At 38.5% G+C, this 20,932-nt stretch overlaps 1 protein-coding gene across 1 annotated transcript in view; it reads right to left on the bottom strand.

Moving 5' to 3' along the window:
- The window catches only part of rxfp1 (relaxin family peptide receptor 1), a 40,836-nt gene that overhangs the window by 966 nt on the left and 18,938 nt on the right, over positions 1 to 20,932 (bottom strand). Inside the window, exons 5-17 of the mRNA XM_088991108.1 lie at positions 20,683 to 20,754; positions 19,939 to 20,010; positions 17,914 to 17,985; positions 16,667 to 16,738; positions 16,480 to 16,548; positions 14,993 to 15,064; positions 14,003 to 14,074; positions 13,834 to 13,905; positions 10,262 to 10,333; positions 9,298 to 9,369; positions 5,416 to 5,645; positions 3,213 to 3,623; positions 1,961 to 2,179 (exon numbers count right to left, since the gene is read on the bottom strand). Coding sequence (XP_088847234.1) covers positions 1,961 to 2,179; positions 3,213 to 3,623; positions 5,416 to 5,645; positions 9,298 to 9,369; positions 10,262 to 10,333; positions 13,834 to 13,905; positions 14,003 to 14,074; positions 14,993 to 15,064; positions 16,480 to 16,548; positions 16,667 to 16,738; positions 17,914 to 17,985; positions 19,939 to 20,010; positions 20,683 to 20,754 — 1,577 coding nt within the window. The remainder of the gene's footprint in view (positions 1 to 1,960; positions 2,180 to 3,212; positions 3,624 to 5,415; positions 5,646 to 9,297; positions 9,370 to 10,261; positions 10,334 to 13,833; positions 13,906 to 14,002; positions 14,075 to 14,992; positions 15,065 to 16,479; positions 16,549 to 16,666; positions 16,739 to 17,913; positions 17,986 to 19,938; positions 20,011 to 20,682; positions 20,755 to 20,932) is intronic.

Raw genomic sequence — 20,932 nt, forward strand, 5'->3', positions numbered from 1 at the left:
TGGCCGGGCAGGCAACTTTTCAGAGTTGTCTGCCCTGGTGTCCGGTAACTTTTTGTCACGAGTTTCAGACACTGCTCTAATCCTTAAAAAGCAAAACAAAAACACTTGAATCCCTACAAACAATCCTTAAAATAACAGAACCCTAAAACACTTACAACCTTATCCTCAACCTTCCAAACCCAAAATTATCTATAAACTGTATCTCTTATAACCCAAGCACCAATTCTTAAAACTCTAATTCAGTGGTTCTTAATCTTGTTGGAGGCACCAAACTCCATTAGTTTCATATGCTCATTCACCGAACCCTTCTTCCAATGACTGTGCCTACTAACTGCAGGCTAGACTGAAGGATGGACCTCTGTGGCGGAGGATCCACCGAACCCCTGAGACCGACTCACCGAACCCCTAGGGTTTGATCGAACCCAGGTTAAGAACCACTGCTCTAATTCAACCTTACATGAATATTGAAAACTGAACCGTTACGGAACTTAAACCCTCAAATGTACCCTAAAAACCCAAAAGAAAACGGCCACAGAATGTGAATTCTAAGAACTGTGAGTCGGACCAGCCTCTCTGCAGAACTGGGGCTCAGCAGGGGACAGTCCTGGCTCCATTCATGTTCACCATCTACACCAGGGGTGTCAGAATCCGGTCCTCGCAGCTGATTCAAGGGAACAGACTCAATGGACACACCTGATTATAATGATCAGATCATCAGCAAGCTCTGCGGATGTCTGACATGAACCCGTTCGCTTGAATCAGGTGCGTTACAATATATAATACTATATAATAATTTGGAAAACATGTAGGACGGCGGCCCTCGAGGACCAGAGTTTGACACCCCTGCTCTACACTATGGACTTCATCTACAACGCTTTAACCTGCCACCTTCAGAAGTTCTCAGATGACTCAGCGATTATCGGCCTCATCACAGTTTGGGAGTACAGGGGACTGACAAAGGACTTTGTGGACTGGGGACAGCAGAATCACCTCCAGATCAACTCCGGGAAAACTAAGGAGTTGCTTGTGGATTTCTGTAGGTAACAGTCCTCACCTGCACCATTGAACATCCAGGATATGGACATACATAGAGAAGGTGACCTCCTAGGAGTACCTGGGTGTTATTCTCAACAATAAACTGGACTGGACTACAAACACTGATGCCCTGATCAAAAAGGGACAGAGTCGCCTCTTCCTCCTCAGGAAACTGAGGTCTTTTGGGGTTCAGGGGTCACTCCTAAAGACTTTCTATGACTCTGTGGTGGCATCAGCCTGCTTGTCTGCTGGTGAGGCAGCATCACTTTCTCCACTGCGAGACTAATAAAGGTAAATCCAATCCAATCCAATCACCATCCGGGACAGAGAAAGACTGGAGCGCCTGATCAGGAGGACCAGTTCTGTGCTGGGCTGCTCCCTGGACTCTCTGGTGGGCATCAGACGGACGCTAGCTAAACTAAAGGCGATGATAGTCAGCCCTTCCCACCCCCTCCTGCTCACCCTGACAGCATTGGGTAACTCCTTCAGCCAGAGACTGTTACACCCGCGCTGCAAAAAGGAGAGACACCGCCACTCGTTCCTACCGACTACTGTCAGACATCTTAATAAACACACATGACAGTTACGTACATCAAATATGCTTTTTTTATGTATTTTTATACTTTGCACTATGTACAGTTCGTTTTATGAAACTTTTTGTGCAGTTGTACATTTCAGTCTCGTGACATTTTCTTTTGTGCATAGAATACTTTGTTTTATCTTTTCACACACCCACAACCCTTTCAATTTTGCTGCTGTAGATTGCAAACGTCCCCATTGTGGGACTATTAAAGGCTTTCTGGTTCAGATAAACCCCCCATCCACGAACACCTCAAACCATCTACTTTGTGACAAAAAGCCCCTTCATTTTGGAATGTGATGTAATATGACCAGAATGTAACAGAAAGTGTACGGTGTATCATACCAGGAATCTCCACCTGAAGCAGGGACAGGATCTTGAGGATGAAAATAGGGATCCAGCAAAGCGAGTCTGTGATGACGATGGAGAAGAAGCGTTTGGCGATGGTCACCTCCTTCTTGATATGGTTGCTGTACTTGGTGGTCTGGGTGCCAGTCCGCTGGATATTGTAGAACATGCTGGCATATGCCACCACAATGATTAAGAATGCGACCAGGTTCAGGCCTGCGATGGTATAAGCCAGATCAGAATCTCTTGACACTCCAACGACTAAAACCACAAGATGCTGATTACGTCTCTCATCGCACTTAACACCTTGCGGTATTTTAGTGCTTTTAGAGCTCCGGATGGCACATGACCGGTCTTCACTGCCATTTGTTTGTTGGGAGGATAGTAAATGCCAAAGTATTTGCAATGGAGAGTAGTGATTAAAAGCATTGGTCAGTCAATATTCCGTTCAAGTGAATTTGGATCTAACTTTGATAAAAAGAAGTACAGCTAACATCCGACTTACGACCGAGTTCTGTTCCGACCAAACGTTCGTAAGTCGAAACGATCGTAAGTCATAATCCATTCAAAATGTTGAAACAGAGACTCGGAGGCTAAATGACTGGCAAACTCCCCCTCTCTGGTGCCATCACATGGTCGATTGCTGTGCGAGAGTGAGATGCTGGCTGGCCCAAATTGTCATACACGTTGCCGGACTGCTAGCGCGTTGCGGAGTAGAATTAAAATCTAAAAAATAGGGTCTGGAGGTCGTGGTCGTAAGTCGAGCTAGTCGCAAGTCGGATGTTACCTGTATTAAAAGGCCTTAACATAAAGCCTTAAAACTCTAAAACGTAATCAAAAATGTAAAACTGTAAACACGTAACCAATCCACACATCTGTACTCTAAAGACTTAAAATCCCCAAGACACCAATCTCTAAAACCCTAATCCTAAAAATATTCATTCATCCATCCATCCGTTCGTTCATTTATTCATCTTCCGAACCACGTATTCCTCACAAGGCGCCTTGGGTCATGCTGGAGCCTATCCCAGATGTCTTCAGACAGTAGATGGGGGGGAGGGGGGGGGGGCGCACTGAACCAGTCGCTAGCCAATCGCAGTGCGTACAGAAACGAACAACCATTTGCATTGACACTCGCACCTAGGGTCAATTTAGAGTGTTCAGTTAGCATGTTTATGGAATGTGAGAAGGAACTAGTCCTGAAAACACTAACCCCTGAACTCCAAACCATAACCGTAACCAAACTCACCCAAGAAGATAGCAATGGTGTAAATGTGCGCCCAGAGCGTCTCGGGTTGCTCCGAGTGTAGCGGGAAACACACGCCATTGGTTCCGTAAAAGTTCCGGAAGAGGCCCTTGAAGGCCAAGGGAAGGAAGGCCACGACGAAGCCGAATAACCAGATGCCGAGTAGCACCGACATGGTACGGCGCCAACCTGGAGTCAGGTAACGGAATGGGTACACGATGCAGATATACTTTTCCAGAGTCAGGTAGGTGAGCAGGAGAACTGACACCTCGGTGGACAGCATGGCCAGAGAGCCGATCACCTGGCACTGGCCACTGTCCATCCAGACCTGGGCGTGCCTGTTGTACTCGCCGCGGAACTTCAGGTCGTAGGACCCAATCATAAATAGGTAGATGCCCATCAACCCGTCTGCACCTGACAAGGGGATGAGTATTCATCAGTAATATCCAATATACGCAGTAGCTGTAGATTTAGTCATAGTTGAGTAGTTCAGTAAAGCCGTCATGCCCCAAAACATGTGGGAAGGAGGCCATCTTGATTTCTTGCCAATATAACCGATTCGTTTTGGGCAGTTCTGGGCTCCCTCAAAAGCAAATTTTCCGCGATTGCTACCAAATTTGAAACACATGTACGAGACACATGAATAAGGCTGAATTGTGAGAGATTCGGTGAAGTTTGACAATCAATGCTTTTCATTCAGTACTTGAACAAATGGTCCTGTCTGGATGAAAATCAAAGGTAAACTGTGGGGTAAAGGTGTCAAACTAATTTTTGCCGCAGGCCACATTGTCGTTACAGTTTCCTCTCGCAGGCTGTCATGAATCTGGGGAAGCCATTAGAATGTTCAATCCCCCCATATATTATATATAGGAGCACACAACAAATTAATGAATACGTACAGTGATACCTTGGTTTACGAACTTAATTGGTTCCCAGACAGAGTGTGTAAGGCTAAAAGTATGTATCCCAAAAATTAATTCCCCATAGGAAACCATTAAAATGAGAACAATCCGATCCCAGGTCCCCATAAAACATAATTTTCTACTTTCTAATTTTCTAAGCCATAGAACTAAACAAAGTACAGTAAAGTCTCGTTATATCGATATCGGATATATCGATAGTCCCGGTTATATCAATACTATTTCTATGCACGCACGGAGAAAATTACATGCAAACAGGGTCGGATATATCGATAGTCCCGGTTATATCGATATTTTTTCGGACTCCCTTGAATAGCGATATAACGAGACTTTACTGTATACCTTATTTTAGGTATAATAAATGTGTTATGGTATTATAATTAAAGAAATAAACTGTACTGTATAATAAAGCTGTTTTATTTACCTTTGTGATGGTCGTTGATGGCTTCATGGAATGATAGCTTTTTTGCTCAAGGAGCTCTGGGTTGTATATCTTCGAAGTTGTGATATTGCAACAGCAACAGATGCAAGCACACACTAGAAACATCATTAATAGCTGGTTCCCTTGCTTGTCTTTTCATTTCAAATTGAACTGATGGCTAGTGCGGGTTATTTGTGGAGCCTGATTAATGGGAATTTTAACCTTGCAGTTTACACTGCTTTTGAACTATTAAAGTTGAAACGAGTCAAAATGTCACTGTTTTCTACCCATTTTGTCACTCTCTGTCGTCTGCCTGACCACCTTCCCTCACTGCTGCGTTCTTGACCAATCACGTGGCTTTAACCGAAGTCTGAGGGTGGAGAATAGAGGACAAAAAAAAATGTCGGCAGCCATTTTCTATTTTGGAGAATGGCTTCACTCTCTCTCTGTCTGTAACCCCCACCGCCCATACCGTTGCGGTCTTGACCAATCACGTGGCTTTAACCGACGACTGGGGGCGGGGAATAGAGGACCAAAACAAGCCGGCTGCCATTTTCTTGTTAGGAGAACGGGCGCGTTCGCCAACGACACATCACTCATTGTGGCAGCTCCGTGTGTATCCCGAAAAATAGTTTGTATGGCAAGGTAAAAGTTTCATAAATTTAACGATCGTAAACCGAAAAGTTCGTAAGCCAAGGGGTTCCTAAACCGAGGTATCACTATATATATATATATATATATATATATATATATATATATATATATATATATATATATATATATATATATATATATATATATATATATATATAATCAATTTCTCATACAACAGTGGCTTGATTCGCTCACGTAAAGGCCGACTCACAGCAGAGGGAGATGATGCACATGGCGTGCAGCTTGTTCTCCGAGCGAATATAAGACCGCATGCAGATGACAAAGACGTTGCCGAAACAGGTGGTGGCCGAGACCACCCAGACGAAGACCCTCAGTACGATGTTGGCCAGCAAGTCCTCGAAGGATGAGATACCGTCCGTGTTGGGCTTGCAGCTGCGCACGTGAGGCGCGTAACCACAGTACTGGAACTTTTTAAAATAGCTATCACAAACACAAACGCACACACACATTAATTGTAGTTAATTGCAAGAATAAAAGGTCTTCATAAAGTATAAGGCAGCTTCATTGCAGAAGCAGATTAATTTTCCCAGATGAGATTTTGAGAGACATTGCATATTCTTAAGCACTAGCATTTAAATTAGCAGTCACTGATATCAAAGGTAACAAAAGCTAATTAAGATGAGGCATTTCATTAACTCATTTACTGCCGTTCACAAATGTATTCGGGAATTGAAAATATGACGTAGGGCACAGGTGTCAAAGTCAAGGCCCGCGGGCCAAATCCGGCCCGCCACATCATTTTTTTTTCGGCCCGCGAAAGCAAATCAAACTTGTTAAATTCCATGATGATTGCTAAAATCTGAGCCAAAATGTCATATTTTTGGATGTCAACCACAATAAAAGTCATTATTCTTGACTTCAGATTTGAAAACGAGTTATTCATTCATTTGCTGTGTGCTCTATATGTAATATTTGAAGGGATTTAAACATTCTAATGGGTTCCCCAAATTCATAACGGCCCTCGAGAGGAAACCATAACTACAATGTGGCCCGCGGCAAAAAATGACTTTGACACCCCTGACGTAGAGCGCCATTTTTTCATGCTTGGGTGCCTATATAGCATTGGCCATGGCCTCTGGCAATGCAATCCATGTCATGCAAATTAGGACATTTTGATGGCACAATGCAAGGCCATAGCATAGCTAGTCATTTCGATGCCAGAGGCTATGCTATTGAATATTTTTATGTATGTATGTAGTGTGTGTGTATGTATGCGTGTGTGCGAGTGTGTGTGAATATGAATTTATGATATTTAGGCCAATTTTTCCAACGTTTGAAGCATTATAACATAAATATTACGGACAGAAGATTATTTTTATTTCTTTTTATCACTCTTCACTTGTTTTTATTTATCTAGCTATCCAGCTATCTATCTATCTATCTAGCCATCTCTCTAGCTAGCTATATAACTAGCTAGCTATTTGCTATCTATTAGCTATCTAGCTGACGAGCTGGCTATTTATTTGTTATCTATTAGCTATCTGGCTGGCTATCTGTTAGTTATATAGCTAGCTTCCAAGCGTCTAACTGGCTATCTATTAGCTAGCGAGCTTTCTATCTATTTGAGTTACTTCTGGGTTGAGTGAACGCTAGCATGTGTGGCCACCGCTGCTAACCCACAGAAAAACCTATCCTGTGACTGAATATTGACCATGAGAGTTTTGAAAGGCGCTTATAAATGAAATATATTTTTATGATAGCATTATATTTTGAACAGCCACCCTTATTTCAAGCTCATATAACTCCAGACCCATATCATTTAGGAATTAGCTCTTTTTTTTCTGATGAAAGAAGAAAGTCTAAGGTTTCTGACTCTAAATGTCCTGATTTCATAGTCCTAAAACTCAATATTCTGTGGGTCCAGGAATTCAAGTGACAATGACAAAAACCCTGGCACTAGAGTGGACATTTTTTTGCACATTGTCTGGCAGTGAATGAGTTAAGATGATGTGGTGTGTGTGAACTTAAACAGGCACTAAATTCTAGAAAAAACTGCTTTTTAGAATTCAGGAAAGAGTGATCCAAAATTCCTCTAGAACAATGTGAAAGACTCATAAGCAATTATCACAAACATTTGCCATAACCCATTATGAGGTTCATGAGGAAATTACTTTTTCCACCAAGGGCAAGTTTGGATTACTATTGTCATTTTTTTTTGTGTGTCGTAATAAATTAAATTAGCATTTAGAAACGGTATTTTCTATTTGATTGATTTTCATTTATGTGGCATTAAAATTGGGTTGATGAAAACTGAAAACGTCGCAGTGATAAATATGCAAAGAATAAAGAAGTGTACTGTATGGACTGCTAATCGAATGCTAATGTTCCCGACGCTAATCTGAGATAGCACTTGAGACGGCGAAGAGTTGAATACGGCTTGAAAAAGATGCTGGATCTTGACCCGTTTTAGCGTCTCAGGTCTTAGGCAGAACAACGTGTGGATATGCAGGAATATGGAAATTAGCAAGCGGACAAAAGACTGACTCGTTCTAAGCTTTCCCTTTTTGTATATTTTTGTATACCTTTCTCAGAATCACTTAACTTCAAGGACAACCGACGTCTCCGGACAAGTTGTGTCCATAATTAAATGTAAAATGGCTTCAAATGACTTCTAATGAGCGTATTTTAATAAGATTCCACCGCATATAGCTATATTTTACATTTCAGGACTCACGCTGAATATTCAGGAAGTCTTGTTTTTGAGTTGGTGACGAGTCCGTACGTGACGTCACTAAAGGAACGCCCCTGACCGTAAAAAAGACACATTGTAGCGGTCCTTCCATCACGTCAATGTATTTTGCTGGACTTGTTTGGTCTGAAAACCTCGTGTTGCACCCAAAAGCCGCCAGAAGGCCAGAAGAGGGCGTCCAAGCGCCATATAAGGAATTCATCAGCCTGTGGAAACGGAGGTGGCCACAGGAGGTCGCCATTTTGTGCCTCTTTTTTTGAGTGAGAGATTTCCCCCCAATGTTGCCTCAAAATGGCAAAAATACATTCTTTAATCGATTGCAAATATGTATGCTTTCCTCTTCAGAACTATTTGAATCATATTCATAACTGGATGAGGAACAAGAAAGCAGATTCTCCGAATCTGAAGTCATTGTTTTGATTGTAGAGCAAGGCAAGACGTCTTGGCGTGACGTCACGAACTGGGGGCGGGACTTTCTGAAAATGCCCAATTCGCAGCTCAATTTTTTGCAGATTTTCGACACTTTAAGTCATTTTTATTGGTGTTTTGCATTTGACTAAAAATATCAGGCTGCGTGTTTTGGGTATTTTAGATGCTATAAAACGTTTTTCTGGTGTCAGTTAAAAAACCAAAAAGTGAAGTCAAATGCAAAACACCAATTAAAAATGACTCAAAGTGTCCAAAAACGACTTCAAAATGAAACCGGAAATGGCCAGTTTCAGAAGGTCCCGCCCCCTTGTTCGTGACGTTACGCCAAGACGTCTTCACCTTGCTGGAGAATCAAAACAATGGCTTCAGAGAGTTCAGATTCGGAGAAGATGCTTTCTTGTTCCTCATCCAGTTATGAATATGATTCAAATAGTTCTGAAGAGGAAAGCATACATGTTTGACATCGATTAAAGGAGTCCTTCCATATCAATTCGAGCCGTCAATGACAGCAATGTAGCGTCCCAGAAAATGCACAAGATGGCGCCCAAGCTCTGTTGGAAATAGGCTGATTTGCCTGCTGGGAATTTGTGTCAACTAGTATCAAATAGTAGTCTTGGTGCATTCACCATCGCGTTATTTATGTGTTTTCCTTCTAATTTCGGCATCAACACCAAGTTTTCAGACCAAACAAAGTACCCAAAATGCATTGTGTGTCGCTTTCTCAGTCAGGGGCGTTCCTTCAGTGACGTCATGTCAGGAATCATCACCAACTCAAAAAGAAGACTTCCTGAATATTCAGCGCGGGTCTTAAACGTAAAATATAGCTATATGCAGTGGAATATTTGTAAAATACGCTCAATAGAAGTCATTTGAAGTGATTCTACAAATTATGGACACAACTTGTCCGGAGACGTCGGTTGTCCTTTAAGTGAGTAAGGAAGGGGTCATGCTCACATGTGGGTTAAATATTTGAGCGGCTCAAACATTCGTCGTTGGATGTTGTTGATTTCGATGCCCTCAATGCTCCTAGAGAAAGAAAAGAAAACATACGAGGAACATGACTTGAAGACACAACGGGACGCAAACACATACATTAACAAGGAAGTGAAATCAAGATTAAAAGCAATTAAATAAACACAACACCCATCGAAATTATGTATTTTATTCATAAACATTGTTAGTTAACTCAATGACTGCCATTCACAAATTTATTTGGGAATTGAAAATATGACTTAGAGCGCCATTCCTGAATTTGTTCTTTTTTCATGCTTGGGTGCCGATAAAGCGCTGGCCGTGGCCTCTGGCGGTGTTTTTTTTCCAATTCCACAAGGGGGCAGCATTTCCCTTTTGTCAATGTTAGCGCTTTGTTCCAACTTCTGCTGTTGTTAAAGCGCTATATAAACCAATATTGGATTGTATTTTGGATAGCCGCCCTCATTTCAAGCACATATAACTGCAGACCGATACAATTTAGGAATTAACTCTTTTTTTCTGATGAAAGAAGACAGCCTAAAATTTCTTTCTTATGCTGAATTGAATGTTTATGTACTCCTAAAACTCAATATTATGTGGGTCGTAAAATTCGAGTGACAATGACAAAAACCCTGGCACTGGAGCGGACACATTTTTGCACATGCCTGGCAGGGAATGAGTTAATTGTAATACTCACACATTTAATTTGGATAAGAGAGCCCATTAAAATATACAATAATAAAAACTCCAAAAATATATAAATATATGTAATTCTCATATTAAATCATTTAAGAACAATGGATTGAATACCATTAGATTAAAAATATTTAAAAACAAGTCAGTACTGTATAAAGTGGATTATAGATTGTACACTAAATGTGTGTGTGTGTGTGTGTGTGTGTGTGTGTGTGTGTGTGTGTGTGTGTTCTAAAAAGTTTATACTCACAATGACTTGAGTTTATGTAGCGTGTCAAAATGGTCCACCTGCAGTTCTCTAATGGGATTGTATGAAATATTTCTGCAAAATAAAAATAAAAAAATAAAAAAATCATTTTCATGCTCCTTTATAATATGCATGTACTATTTCATATAATGTAGTTATACACTTGTAATCATCATCATCATAATAATAATACATAACATTTCAAGCACCTTTCAAAGCTATCAAGGACACTTTACAGTCACAGACAAGCATAGGTACTATAATAAATAATAATAATAATATTAATTTAATTTAATACTTAAAAACTTTTGTTCAAATGTAATTTGAAAGCGCTTTTCATCGCACTCCAAAAAAGCTCTGTGTGGAAGGTGGAAAACACAAAAATTTACCAATATTAGTTTCTTTAGTGTATGTTAGCTTCATGCTACATACAATGTGAAACTCCATAGGAGGGCCAATGGAAATTAGCATTGAGGTTATTAAACATAAAAAAACACACAAATTTAACAATTTTAGTGTGTGTAACGAAAGTCTGTTAGCTCAATGCTACATGTGAAACTCCATAGGAGGGCTAATGAAACTTAGCATTGAAGTCATTAAACATTTAAAATAAACAGACACGTTTAACAATGTTAGTTTGTGTAAAGAACGTATGTTAGCTTAATGCTACATTCAATGTGAAACTCCATAGGAGGGCCAAAGGAAATTAGCATTGAGGTTATTAAACATAAAAAAAAAACACAAATTTAACAATTTTAGTGTGTGTAACGAAAGTCTGTTAGCTCAATGCTACATGTGAAACTCCATAGGAGGGCTAATGAAACTTAGCATTGAAGTCATTAAACATTTTAAAAAAACAGACACGTTTAACAATGTTAGTTTGTGTAAAGAACGTATGTTAGCTTAATGCTACATACAATGTGAAACTCCATAGGAGGGCCAATGGAAATTAGCATTGAGGTTATTAAACATAAAAAAAAACACACAAATTTAACAATTTTAGTGTGTGTAACGAAAGTCTGTTATCTCAATGCTACATGTGAAACTCCATAGGAGGGCTAATGAAACTTAGCATTGAAGTCATTAAACATTTAAAATAAACAGACACGTTTAACAATGTTAGTTTGTGTAAAGAACGTATGTTAGCTTAATGCTACATACAATGTGAAACTCCATAGGAGGGCCAATGGAAATTAGCATTGAGGTTATTAAACATAAAAAAACCACACAAATTTAACAATTTTAGTGTGTGTAACGAAAGTCTGTTAGCTCAATGCTACATGTGAAACTCTATAGGAGGGCTAATGAAACTTAGCATTGAAGTCATTAAACATTTTAAAAAAACAGACACGTTTAACAATGTTAGTTTGTGTAAAGAACGTAAGTTAGCTTAATGCTACATACAATGTGAAACTCCATAGGAGGGCCAATGGAAATTAGCATTGAGGTTATTAAACATAAAAAAAACACACAAATTTAACAATTTTAGTGTGTGTAACGAAAGTCTGTTAGCTCAATGCTACATGTGAAACTCCATAGGAGGGCTAATGAAACTTAGCATTGAAGTCATTAAACATTAAAAAAAAACAGACACGCTTAACAATGTTAGTTTGTGTAAAGAACGTATGTTAGCTTAATGCTACATACAATGTGAAACTCCATAGGAGGGCTAATGGATATTAGCATTGAGGTTATTGAACATAAAAAACACACACAAATTTAACAATTTTAGTTTGTGTAACGAACGTCTGTTAGCTTAATGCTATATACAATGTGAAACTCCATAGGAGGGCTAATGAAACTTAGCATTGAAGTTATTAAACATTTAAAAAAAACAGACACGTTTAACAATGTTAATGTAGCTTAATGCTACATACAATGTGAAACTCCATAGGAGGGCCAAAGGAAATTAGCATTGAGGTTATTAAACATAAAAAAACACACAAATTTAACAATTTTAGTGTGTGTAACGAAAGTCTGTTAGCTCAATGCTACATGTGAAACTCCATAGGAGGGCTAATGAAACTTAGCATTGAAGTCATTAAACATTTTTAAAAAACAGACACGTTTAACAATGTTAGTTTGTGTAAAGAACGTATGTTAGCTTAATGCTACATACAATGTGAAACTCCATAGGAGGGCCAATGGAAATTAGCATTGAGGTTATAAAACATAAAAAAATCACACAAATTTAACAATTTTAGTGTGTGTAACGAAAGTCTGTTAGCTCAATGCTACATGTGAAACTCCATAGGAGGGCTAATGAAACTTAGCATTGAAGTCATTAAACATTAAAAAAAACAGACACGTTTAACAACGTTTGTGTAAAGAACGTATGTTAGCTTAATGCTACATACAATGTGAAACTCCATAGGAGGGCTAATGGATATTAGCATTGAGGTTATTGAACATAAAAAACACACACAAATTTAACAATTTTAGTTTGTGTAACGAACGTCTGTTAGCTTAATGCTATATACAATGTGAAACTCCATAGGAGGGCTAATGAAACTTAGCATTGAAGTTATTAAACATTTTAAAAAAACAGACACGTTTAACAATGTTAATGTAGCTTAATGCTACATACAATGTGAAACTCCATAGGAGGGCCAAAGGAAATTAGCATTGAGGTTATTAAACATAAAAAAAACACACAAATTTAACAATTTTAGTGTGTGTAACGAAAGTCTGTTAGCTCAATGCTACATGTGAAACTCCATAGGAGGGCTAATGAAACTTAGCATTGAAGTCATTAAACATTTTTAAAAAACAGACACGTTTAACAATGTTAGTTTGTGTAAAGAACGTATGTTAGCTTAATGCTACATACAATGTGAAACTCCATAGGAGGGCCAATGGAAATTAGCATTGAGGTTATTAAACATAAAAAAATCACACAAATTTAACAATTTTAGTGTGTGTAACGAAAGTCTGTTAGCTCAATGCTACATGTGAAACTCCATAGGAGGGCTAATGAAACTTAGCATTGAAGTCATTAAACATTAAAAAAAACAGACACGTTTAACAACGTTTGTGTAAAGAACGTATGTTAGCTTAATGCTACATACAATGTGAAACTCCATAGGAGGGCTAATGAATATTAGCATTGAGGTTATTGAACATAAAAAACACACACAAATTTAACAATTTTAGTTTGTGTAACGAACGTCTGTTAGCTTAATGCTATATACAATGTGAAACTCCATAGGAGGGCTAATGAAACTTAGCATTGAAGTTATTAAACATTTAAAAAAAAACAGACACGTTTAGCAACGCTGCTGCGTTCTTGACCAATCACGTGGCTTTAACCGAAGACTGGTGGTGGGGAATAGAGGACAAAAATAGTCGGCTGCCATTTTGTTGTGAGAATAACGGGCTTATTCACAAACGACACATTACTCATTGAGGCAGCTCTGTGTACGAAAAGAGTTCGTATGCCAAGGTAAAATTTTCGTAAATGTAACGTTCGTAATCCGAAAAGTTCGTTAGCCAAGGGGTTCGTAAACCGAGGTATTATTGTATAAGCGAACACGTGTTAGATACGAAATATAATAATAAATATTGATGAAACTCACAGTTGAAGCAAATCCCCTAGAAGCAAAAAGAGATTAGGTGGGATTTCCACCAGTCTGTTACTGGAGAGATCCCTGTGTTGAAATAAAAAAAAATGTCAAAGATAAAAAAAATAAAGCAACACAAAAATGATATATTTTATAATTTATCCTCTATAACACAAATACTCACAGCTCTCCAAGATTTTGGAGGACAGAGAAGGCCTGTTCGTGTATATGACTGATCCTGTTCCGCTGAAGAACCCTTGGGAAAATACATAAATAATAAAAGACGATTGATCATATCCCATTAAAAAGAAAAATGTTGTTCCAGCAGAACAAGTACTTATGAAAAACAAGTCGCATATAATTACACATGGTGTAAATATGTACTTCACATGAATATTGCAGTAATGTTACAGTAGGGCATATCTTGTACTATGAGTCAGTCAGTCAAGCTAGCTGTCTACATGCATCTAGCTAGCTAGCTATCTACATGTATCTATCTCGCTAGCTCGCTATCGACATGTATCTCGCTAGCTTGCTATCGACATTATTCTCGCTAGCTCGCTATCTACATGTATCTTGGTAGCTCGCTATCTACATGTATCTATCTAGCTCGCTATTAACATGTATCTATCTAGCTCGCTATCTACATGTATCTAGCTAGCTAGCCAGCTATCTAGATCAATAGCTATCTAACTATCTAGCTATCTATCTATCTGGCAATCTAGCTAGCAATCTATACACATATCTACCTTGCTAGCTATCTACATGCATCATTCCAGCTAGCTAGCTCTCTACATGTATCGAGCTATCTATCTAGCTAGATAGCTATCTATCTATCTATCTTGCTAGCTAGCTATCTAGCCAGCTCGCTATCTAACTATCTAGCTAGCTATCAAACTATCTATATAGCTATCAAACTATCTACCTGGCTATCTAGCTAGCAATCTATACATGTATCTATCTAGCTGTAACTAGCTAGCTAGTTAGCGAGCAAAGGCCTTGACACGCCCACATATACTCAATTATTTCAATTTTGGGACCGTGAACCTCCATTAATCATGGAGGTTTTGTTATTAAGATATAAAATACTTGATTTGTTGTAAAGATGTAAAAAAAACTGCATTCAAACTTGAAAAATCTGTGGAAACAAACGAAAAAAAATGAGATTACGTACAGGACTGTCAACATGCTGCACGAGTAGAAGGACACATTCTCCAAGGTCTCAATATGATTTCCTTCCAAATCCCTGAAAGAACATCATATGTACAGTATATTCCTGATAGAGAATAGATAGAAGTTAGCACGTTTAAAAGTTTCATCTTGTGGAATGCTTGGTTGGCCGAACACGTTTGACTACAAGTCAGTATACAATGAAGCAGAGAGAATCTGGGGTCAATCAATCAATAAATCTATCTATCTATCTATCTATCTATCTATCTATCTATCTATCTATCTATCTATCTATCTATCTATTTGCAATTTAGCTCGCTATCTGGCTATCGACCTAGCTATCTATCTATTTGCTATTTAGCTCGCTATCTGGCTATCTACCTAGCTATCTATTTGCTATCAATCTTCCTAGCTATCTATCAATCTTCATATCTATCTATCTATCTATCTATCTATCTATCTATCTATCTATCTATCTATCTATCTGTCTGTCTGTCTATCTATTTGCAATTTAGATCGCTATCTGGCTATCGACCTAGCTATCTATCCATTTGCTATTTAGCTCGCTATCTGGCTATCTACCTAGCTATCTATCTATTTGCTATCAATCTTCCTAGCTATCTATCAATCTTCATATCTATCTATCTATCTATCTATCTATCTATTTGCAATTTAGCTCGCTATATGGCTATCGACCTAGCTATCTATCTATTTGCTATTTAGCTCGCTATCTGGCTATCTACCTATCTATTTGCTATCAATCTTCTTAGCTATCTATCAATCTTCCTAGCTATCTGTCTGTCTGTCTGTCTGTCATTCTGTCTGTCCGTCCATCTATCTATCTATCTATCTATTTGTAATTTAGCTCGCTATCTGGCTATCGACCTAGCTATCTATCTATTTGCTATCTATCTATCTATCTATCTAGCTATCTATCTATCTATCTATCTATCTATCTATCTATCTATCTATCTATCTATCTATCTACCTACCTACTTACCTACCTACCTATCAGCTGTCTATTATCTAGTTAAATAAAGTGTAATATAAAGTACAGTAAAGTCTGGTTATATCGATATCGGATATATCGATAGTCCCGGTTATATCGATACTATTTCTATGCACGCACGGAGAAAATTACATGCGCGCAGGGTCGGATATATCGATAGTCCCGGTTATATCGATATTTTTTCCGACTCCCTTGAATATCGATATAACGAGACTTTACTGTATAAGTATAAAGTGTGAGCCAGAGTCGACATTCAACTTGGTTAGTTTTGATTTTTTTTTAGTGAATTTAACTGATACAATATCGCCATTTGTCATACTGCTTCATCCAGAACCTCCATTCACTAAAGCCGATTTATTTTTGATTTTCTAGGGATTCGGTTGGCTGCGTTATCAGTTTGTATGGCAGCTTATCAAAAACAAAACAAAAAACACACATTTTAAACCCAACTGATGACATGTGTGATGACTTCCTGTACTTACAGCCAGTTGAGCCTGGCCATTCCACGGCAGATGTCATCGAGCCTTGTCAGAGTGTTGTTCAACAAAGCTCTGTCAAAGTAGGGGGCGGACAAAAAAAATATACATATAGATACACATTTCAAACATGTCATTATATAAAAAAAAGACACATTTGCTCAGAATAAAAGAAGAGAAAAAAAACACTCACAGCAAGACTAGCGAGTTCAGTCCTGAAAAAGCCTTGGATGAAATGTGATGGATGTTATTGTTCTCCAAGATCCTACAACATGTAATTTGTCTGTTTGCTTGTATTGTTGACAGTGTCAAGAAATTGTTATTTTTAGTGAAAGGGAATAAGTACTGTTCATTATATATACAGTGATACCTTGGCTTACGAACTTAATTGGTTCCCAGACAGTGTGTTAGGCGAAAAGTGTGTATGCCAAAAAATAATTTCCCATAGGAAACCATCAAAATGACAATAATCCGTTCCCAGGTCCCCATAAAACATAATTTTCTACTTTCTAATTTTCTAAGCCTTAAAACTACACCACAAAATATACCTTATTTTATGTATAATAAATGTGATATGGTATTATAATTAAAGAAATAAACTGTACTTAAAATAAAGTCGTTTTATTTACCTTTGTGATGGTCGTTGATGGCTTGATGGAATGGAGTGGCTGCTTTCATCAGCATTAAACACTTGATGAGAAATGTAGCCTTCTTTCACCATCTTGAGGAATGATCCCTTGTATGTGCTTTCTCTGCTATAATTTTACCTTGTTCTTCATCAATTGTGTTCTGTTTAGCTGGGTTGATAGCTTTTTGCGTCAAGTGTACAGATGGCTTGTGCGGCTTGTTTGTGGAGCCTGATTGATGGGAGTTTTAACCTTGCAGTGTACACTCTGCCTTTGAACTATCAAAGTTTAAACAAGTCCAAATTTCACCGATCTGTCTCTCCATTTTCTCACTCTCTGTCGTCTGCCTGTCTCTTTAACGTTTAAACCACCTCCCCTCACTGATGCGTTCTTGACCAATCACGTGGCTTTAACTGAAGACTGGAGGCGGAGAATAAAGGACAAAAAATGTCGGCAGCCATTTTCTTTTTTGGAGAATGGCTTCACTCTCTCTCTGTCTGTAACCCCCCTCCCCAACCTCACTACTGCGTTCTTGACCAATCACATGGCTTTAACCGATGACTGGGGGCGGAGAATAGAGGACAAAAACACTCGGCTGCCATTTTATTGTTAGAAGAACGGGTTCGTTCGCAAATGACACATCACTCATTGAGGCAGCGCTGTGTGTATCCCGAAAAAAGTTTGTATGCCATGGTAACATTTTCATAACTGTAACGTTCGTAAACCGAAAAGTTCGTAAACCGAAAAGTTCGTAAACCAAGGGGTTCGTAAACCAAGGTAGGACTGTATATATATATATATATTTTAGACATACAACCACTCCAGTTTATGCAGGTCCCTGAACACACCAGGCATCAGGACGGAAATGCGGTTGTAGTTCAAATATCTACGAAAAAAAACAAAGAAATAATAATGGAATGTTAATGCCATTATGTTGAAAAAAAACACATAAGGATAAATTTCCCTTTTTTTGTCTTCATTTATTTATATTTGAGAGAAAATCCATGTCAGATGAAAACAGAATTACAGTAAAGTCTCGTTATATCGATATTCAAGGGAGTCCGAAAAAATATCGATATAACCGGGATATCGATAACGAGACTTTACTGTATGTGCAAATGGATTTTCTTTGAATCCAAAGTAGTTTTCTCACACACAACAAAATGAAAATTACATATTTTCTGCACTATAAGGTGCACCTAAAAGAAAAGATTTTTTTTCAAAAGCGTATACTTGCACCTCAAAATTTGGTGTCCATTGAAGGTGCCCCTTATAATGCGGTGCACCTTATGTATGGAAAACGTTTTGATATATGCCATTCATTGAAGGTGCCCCTTATAATGCGGTGCACCTTATGTATGGAAAACGTTTTGATATATGTCATTCATTGAAGGTGCCCCTTATAATGCGGTGCACCTTATGTATGGAAAACGTTTTGATATATGCCATTCATTGAAGGTGCCCCTTATAATGCGGTGCACCTTATGTATGGAAAACGTTTTGATATATGCCATTCATTGAAGGTGCCTCTTATAATGCGGTGCGCCTTATGTATGGAAAACATTTTGATATATGCCATTCATTGAAGGTACCTCTTATAATGCGGTGCGCCTTATGTATGGAAAACGTTTTGATATATGCCATTCATTGAAGGTGCCTCTTATAATGCGGTGCACCTTATGTATGGAAAAGGTTTTGAAATATGTCATATGTTGAAGGTGCCCCTTATAATGCGGTGCGCCCTATGTATGGAAAACGTTTTTAAATTTGTCATTCATTGAAGATGCCCCTTATAATGTGGTGCGCCTTATGTATGAAAAAGGTTTATGCGGTGCGCCTTATGTATGGAAAAGGTTTTGAAATATGTCAGTCGTTGAACGTGCCCCTTATAATGCGGTGCGCCCTATGTATGAAAAACGTTTTTAAATTTGTCATTCATTGAAGATGCCTCTAATAATATGGTGCACCGTATGTATGGAAAACGTTTTGAAATATGTCATTCATTGGAGGTGCCCCTTATAATGCGGTAAACCCTATGTATGGAAAACGTTTTAAAATGTGTCATTCATAGACGATTATATTTCCTGTTCCCATAGATATGACCACCTAATTTTAACACCAGCAGTGTAACTAGTTTCAGAGTGTAATTAAAAAAAATCATGTTCTGGAGTTGATTTTTGGATACTTTGCAGGCATTTTTGAAATGCGCCTGTCTGAGAGAATTAGTCGGAAAAGGTGGTGAGCAGAATGTGGAAGGTCCAGAACGATTCCTATTCCAGGATGGCACATGAGACTCATTCATGTGGCGGGGGTTGAGCGTATTTATTTATGTAAATATGTAAATATGCATGTATGTATTTATGTACTGATGTACGTACGTATGTATGTATGTATGTATGTATGTATGTATGTATGTATGTATGTATGTATGTATGTATGTATGTGTGTATGTATGTATGTATGTATGTATGTATGTATGTATGTATGTATGTATGTATGTATGTATGCACATATTTATGTATTTATTTATTTATGTACATATTTGTTTATTTATTTATGTACGTATTTATTTATTTATTTATTTGGTGTCTGGGAGGAGTTCCTCAAAATATGAGCCCTGGAAGTCACTTGAAATGACTACTTTGAATAAAAATGGCAACCTTTCCGTTCAGTCATGAGTTTATGATTGGCAATTTTGTCTCCATCATGAGTCTTTATGATGGGCAATTTTGTCTCTATCAGTGAAAGTTACGTTCAAGGTTGATTTTTTTTTTTTTTGCCCTACCTTTCAATATTTCTTAACCTGCCACCAGAAATTGTCTTTTCATGTGACACTTACAGCCTGGTGAGATTGTATAGCCCTCTGAAAGCAGTCGGACTCACATCTTCAATCTCGTTATGTTGCAGGTATCTATAAAAACACACACAAACGACACGGTATAGCGCAGAGACATTGGAGAGCCTCCTCAATCTTTTTTATTGTATATGCCCGGTGCGTCAGGAAAGTAATCACATGAGACTAAATCATTTCCTGTGTTTGAATGGCCCAGCCAGAGGTCATACTTGATTTTGTCATGATGCTGTCCAGTGAGCTTTGATTTTCCAGGGTCTAGCTGGAGAGTGGGTGCTCCCTCATGAGCCGCACCTGTCACTCATGATCTAGCTGCCTTTAAAAATATTTTATAGCATCTAAAATACCGCAATTGGCTGCGACACACAACGACTCACCATCGCGTTATTTATGTAGTTTTCCTTCTAATTTCGCCATCAACACGAAGTTTTCAGACCAAACAAAGTACCCAAAATGCATTGTGTGTCGCTTTCTCGGTCAGGGGCGTTCCCTCCGTGACGTCACTTAGGGTATCGTCATCAACTTGAAAACAAGACTTCATGAATATTCAGTGCGAGTCTTAAAACGTAAAATATAGCTATATGCGGGGGAATCTGCTCAGTAGAAGTCATTTGAAGTGATTTTACAAATTATGGACGCAACTTGTCCGGAGGTGTCGGTTGTCCTTTAAGAGGGGGTCTGAAGGGTGACTTTTCCATTTTGGGATGAAGCCGTGTCAGATGGAAAACTCACAGTTTCTGAAGGCTGTGATACAAGAAGAATGTGTTTGCTTTTAGTCTCTGCAGATGGTTCCTTTGCAAAGACCTGGCAGGGTGAAACATGCACACACTATCAGTGATCTTGCAAGTACAGTAAAGTCTGGTTATATCGATATCGGATATATCGATAGTCCCGGTTATATCGATACTATTTCTATGCACGCACGGAGAAAATTACATGCAAACAGGGTCGGATATATCGATAGTCCCGGTTATATTGATAT

The sequence above is a fragment of the Hippocampus bargibanti genome, linkage group LG02, assembly GCF_051943395.1.
Source record: "Hippocampus bargibanti isolate YZ-2025 linkage group LG02, ASM5194339v1, whole genome shotgun sequence".
NCBI lineage: Eukaryota > Metazoa > Chordata > Actinopteri > Syngnathiformes > Syngnathidae > Hippocampus > Hippocampus bargibanti.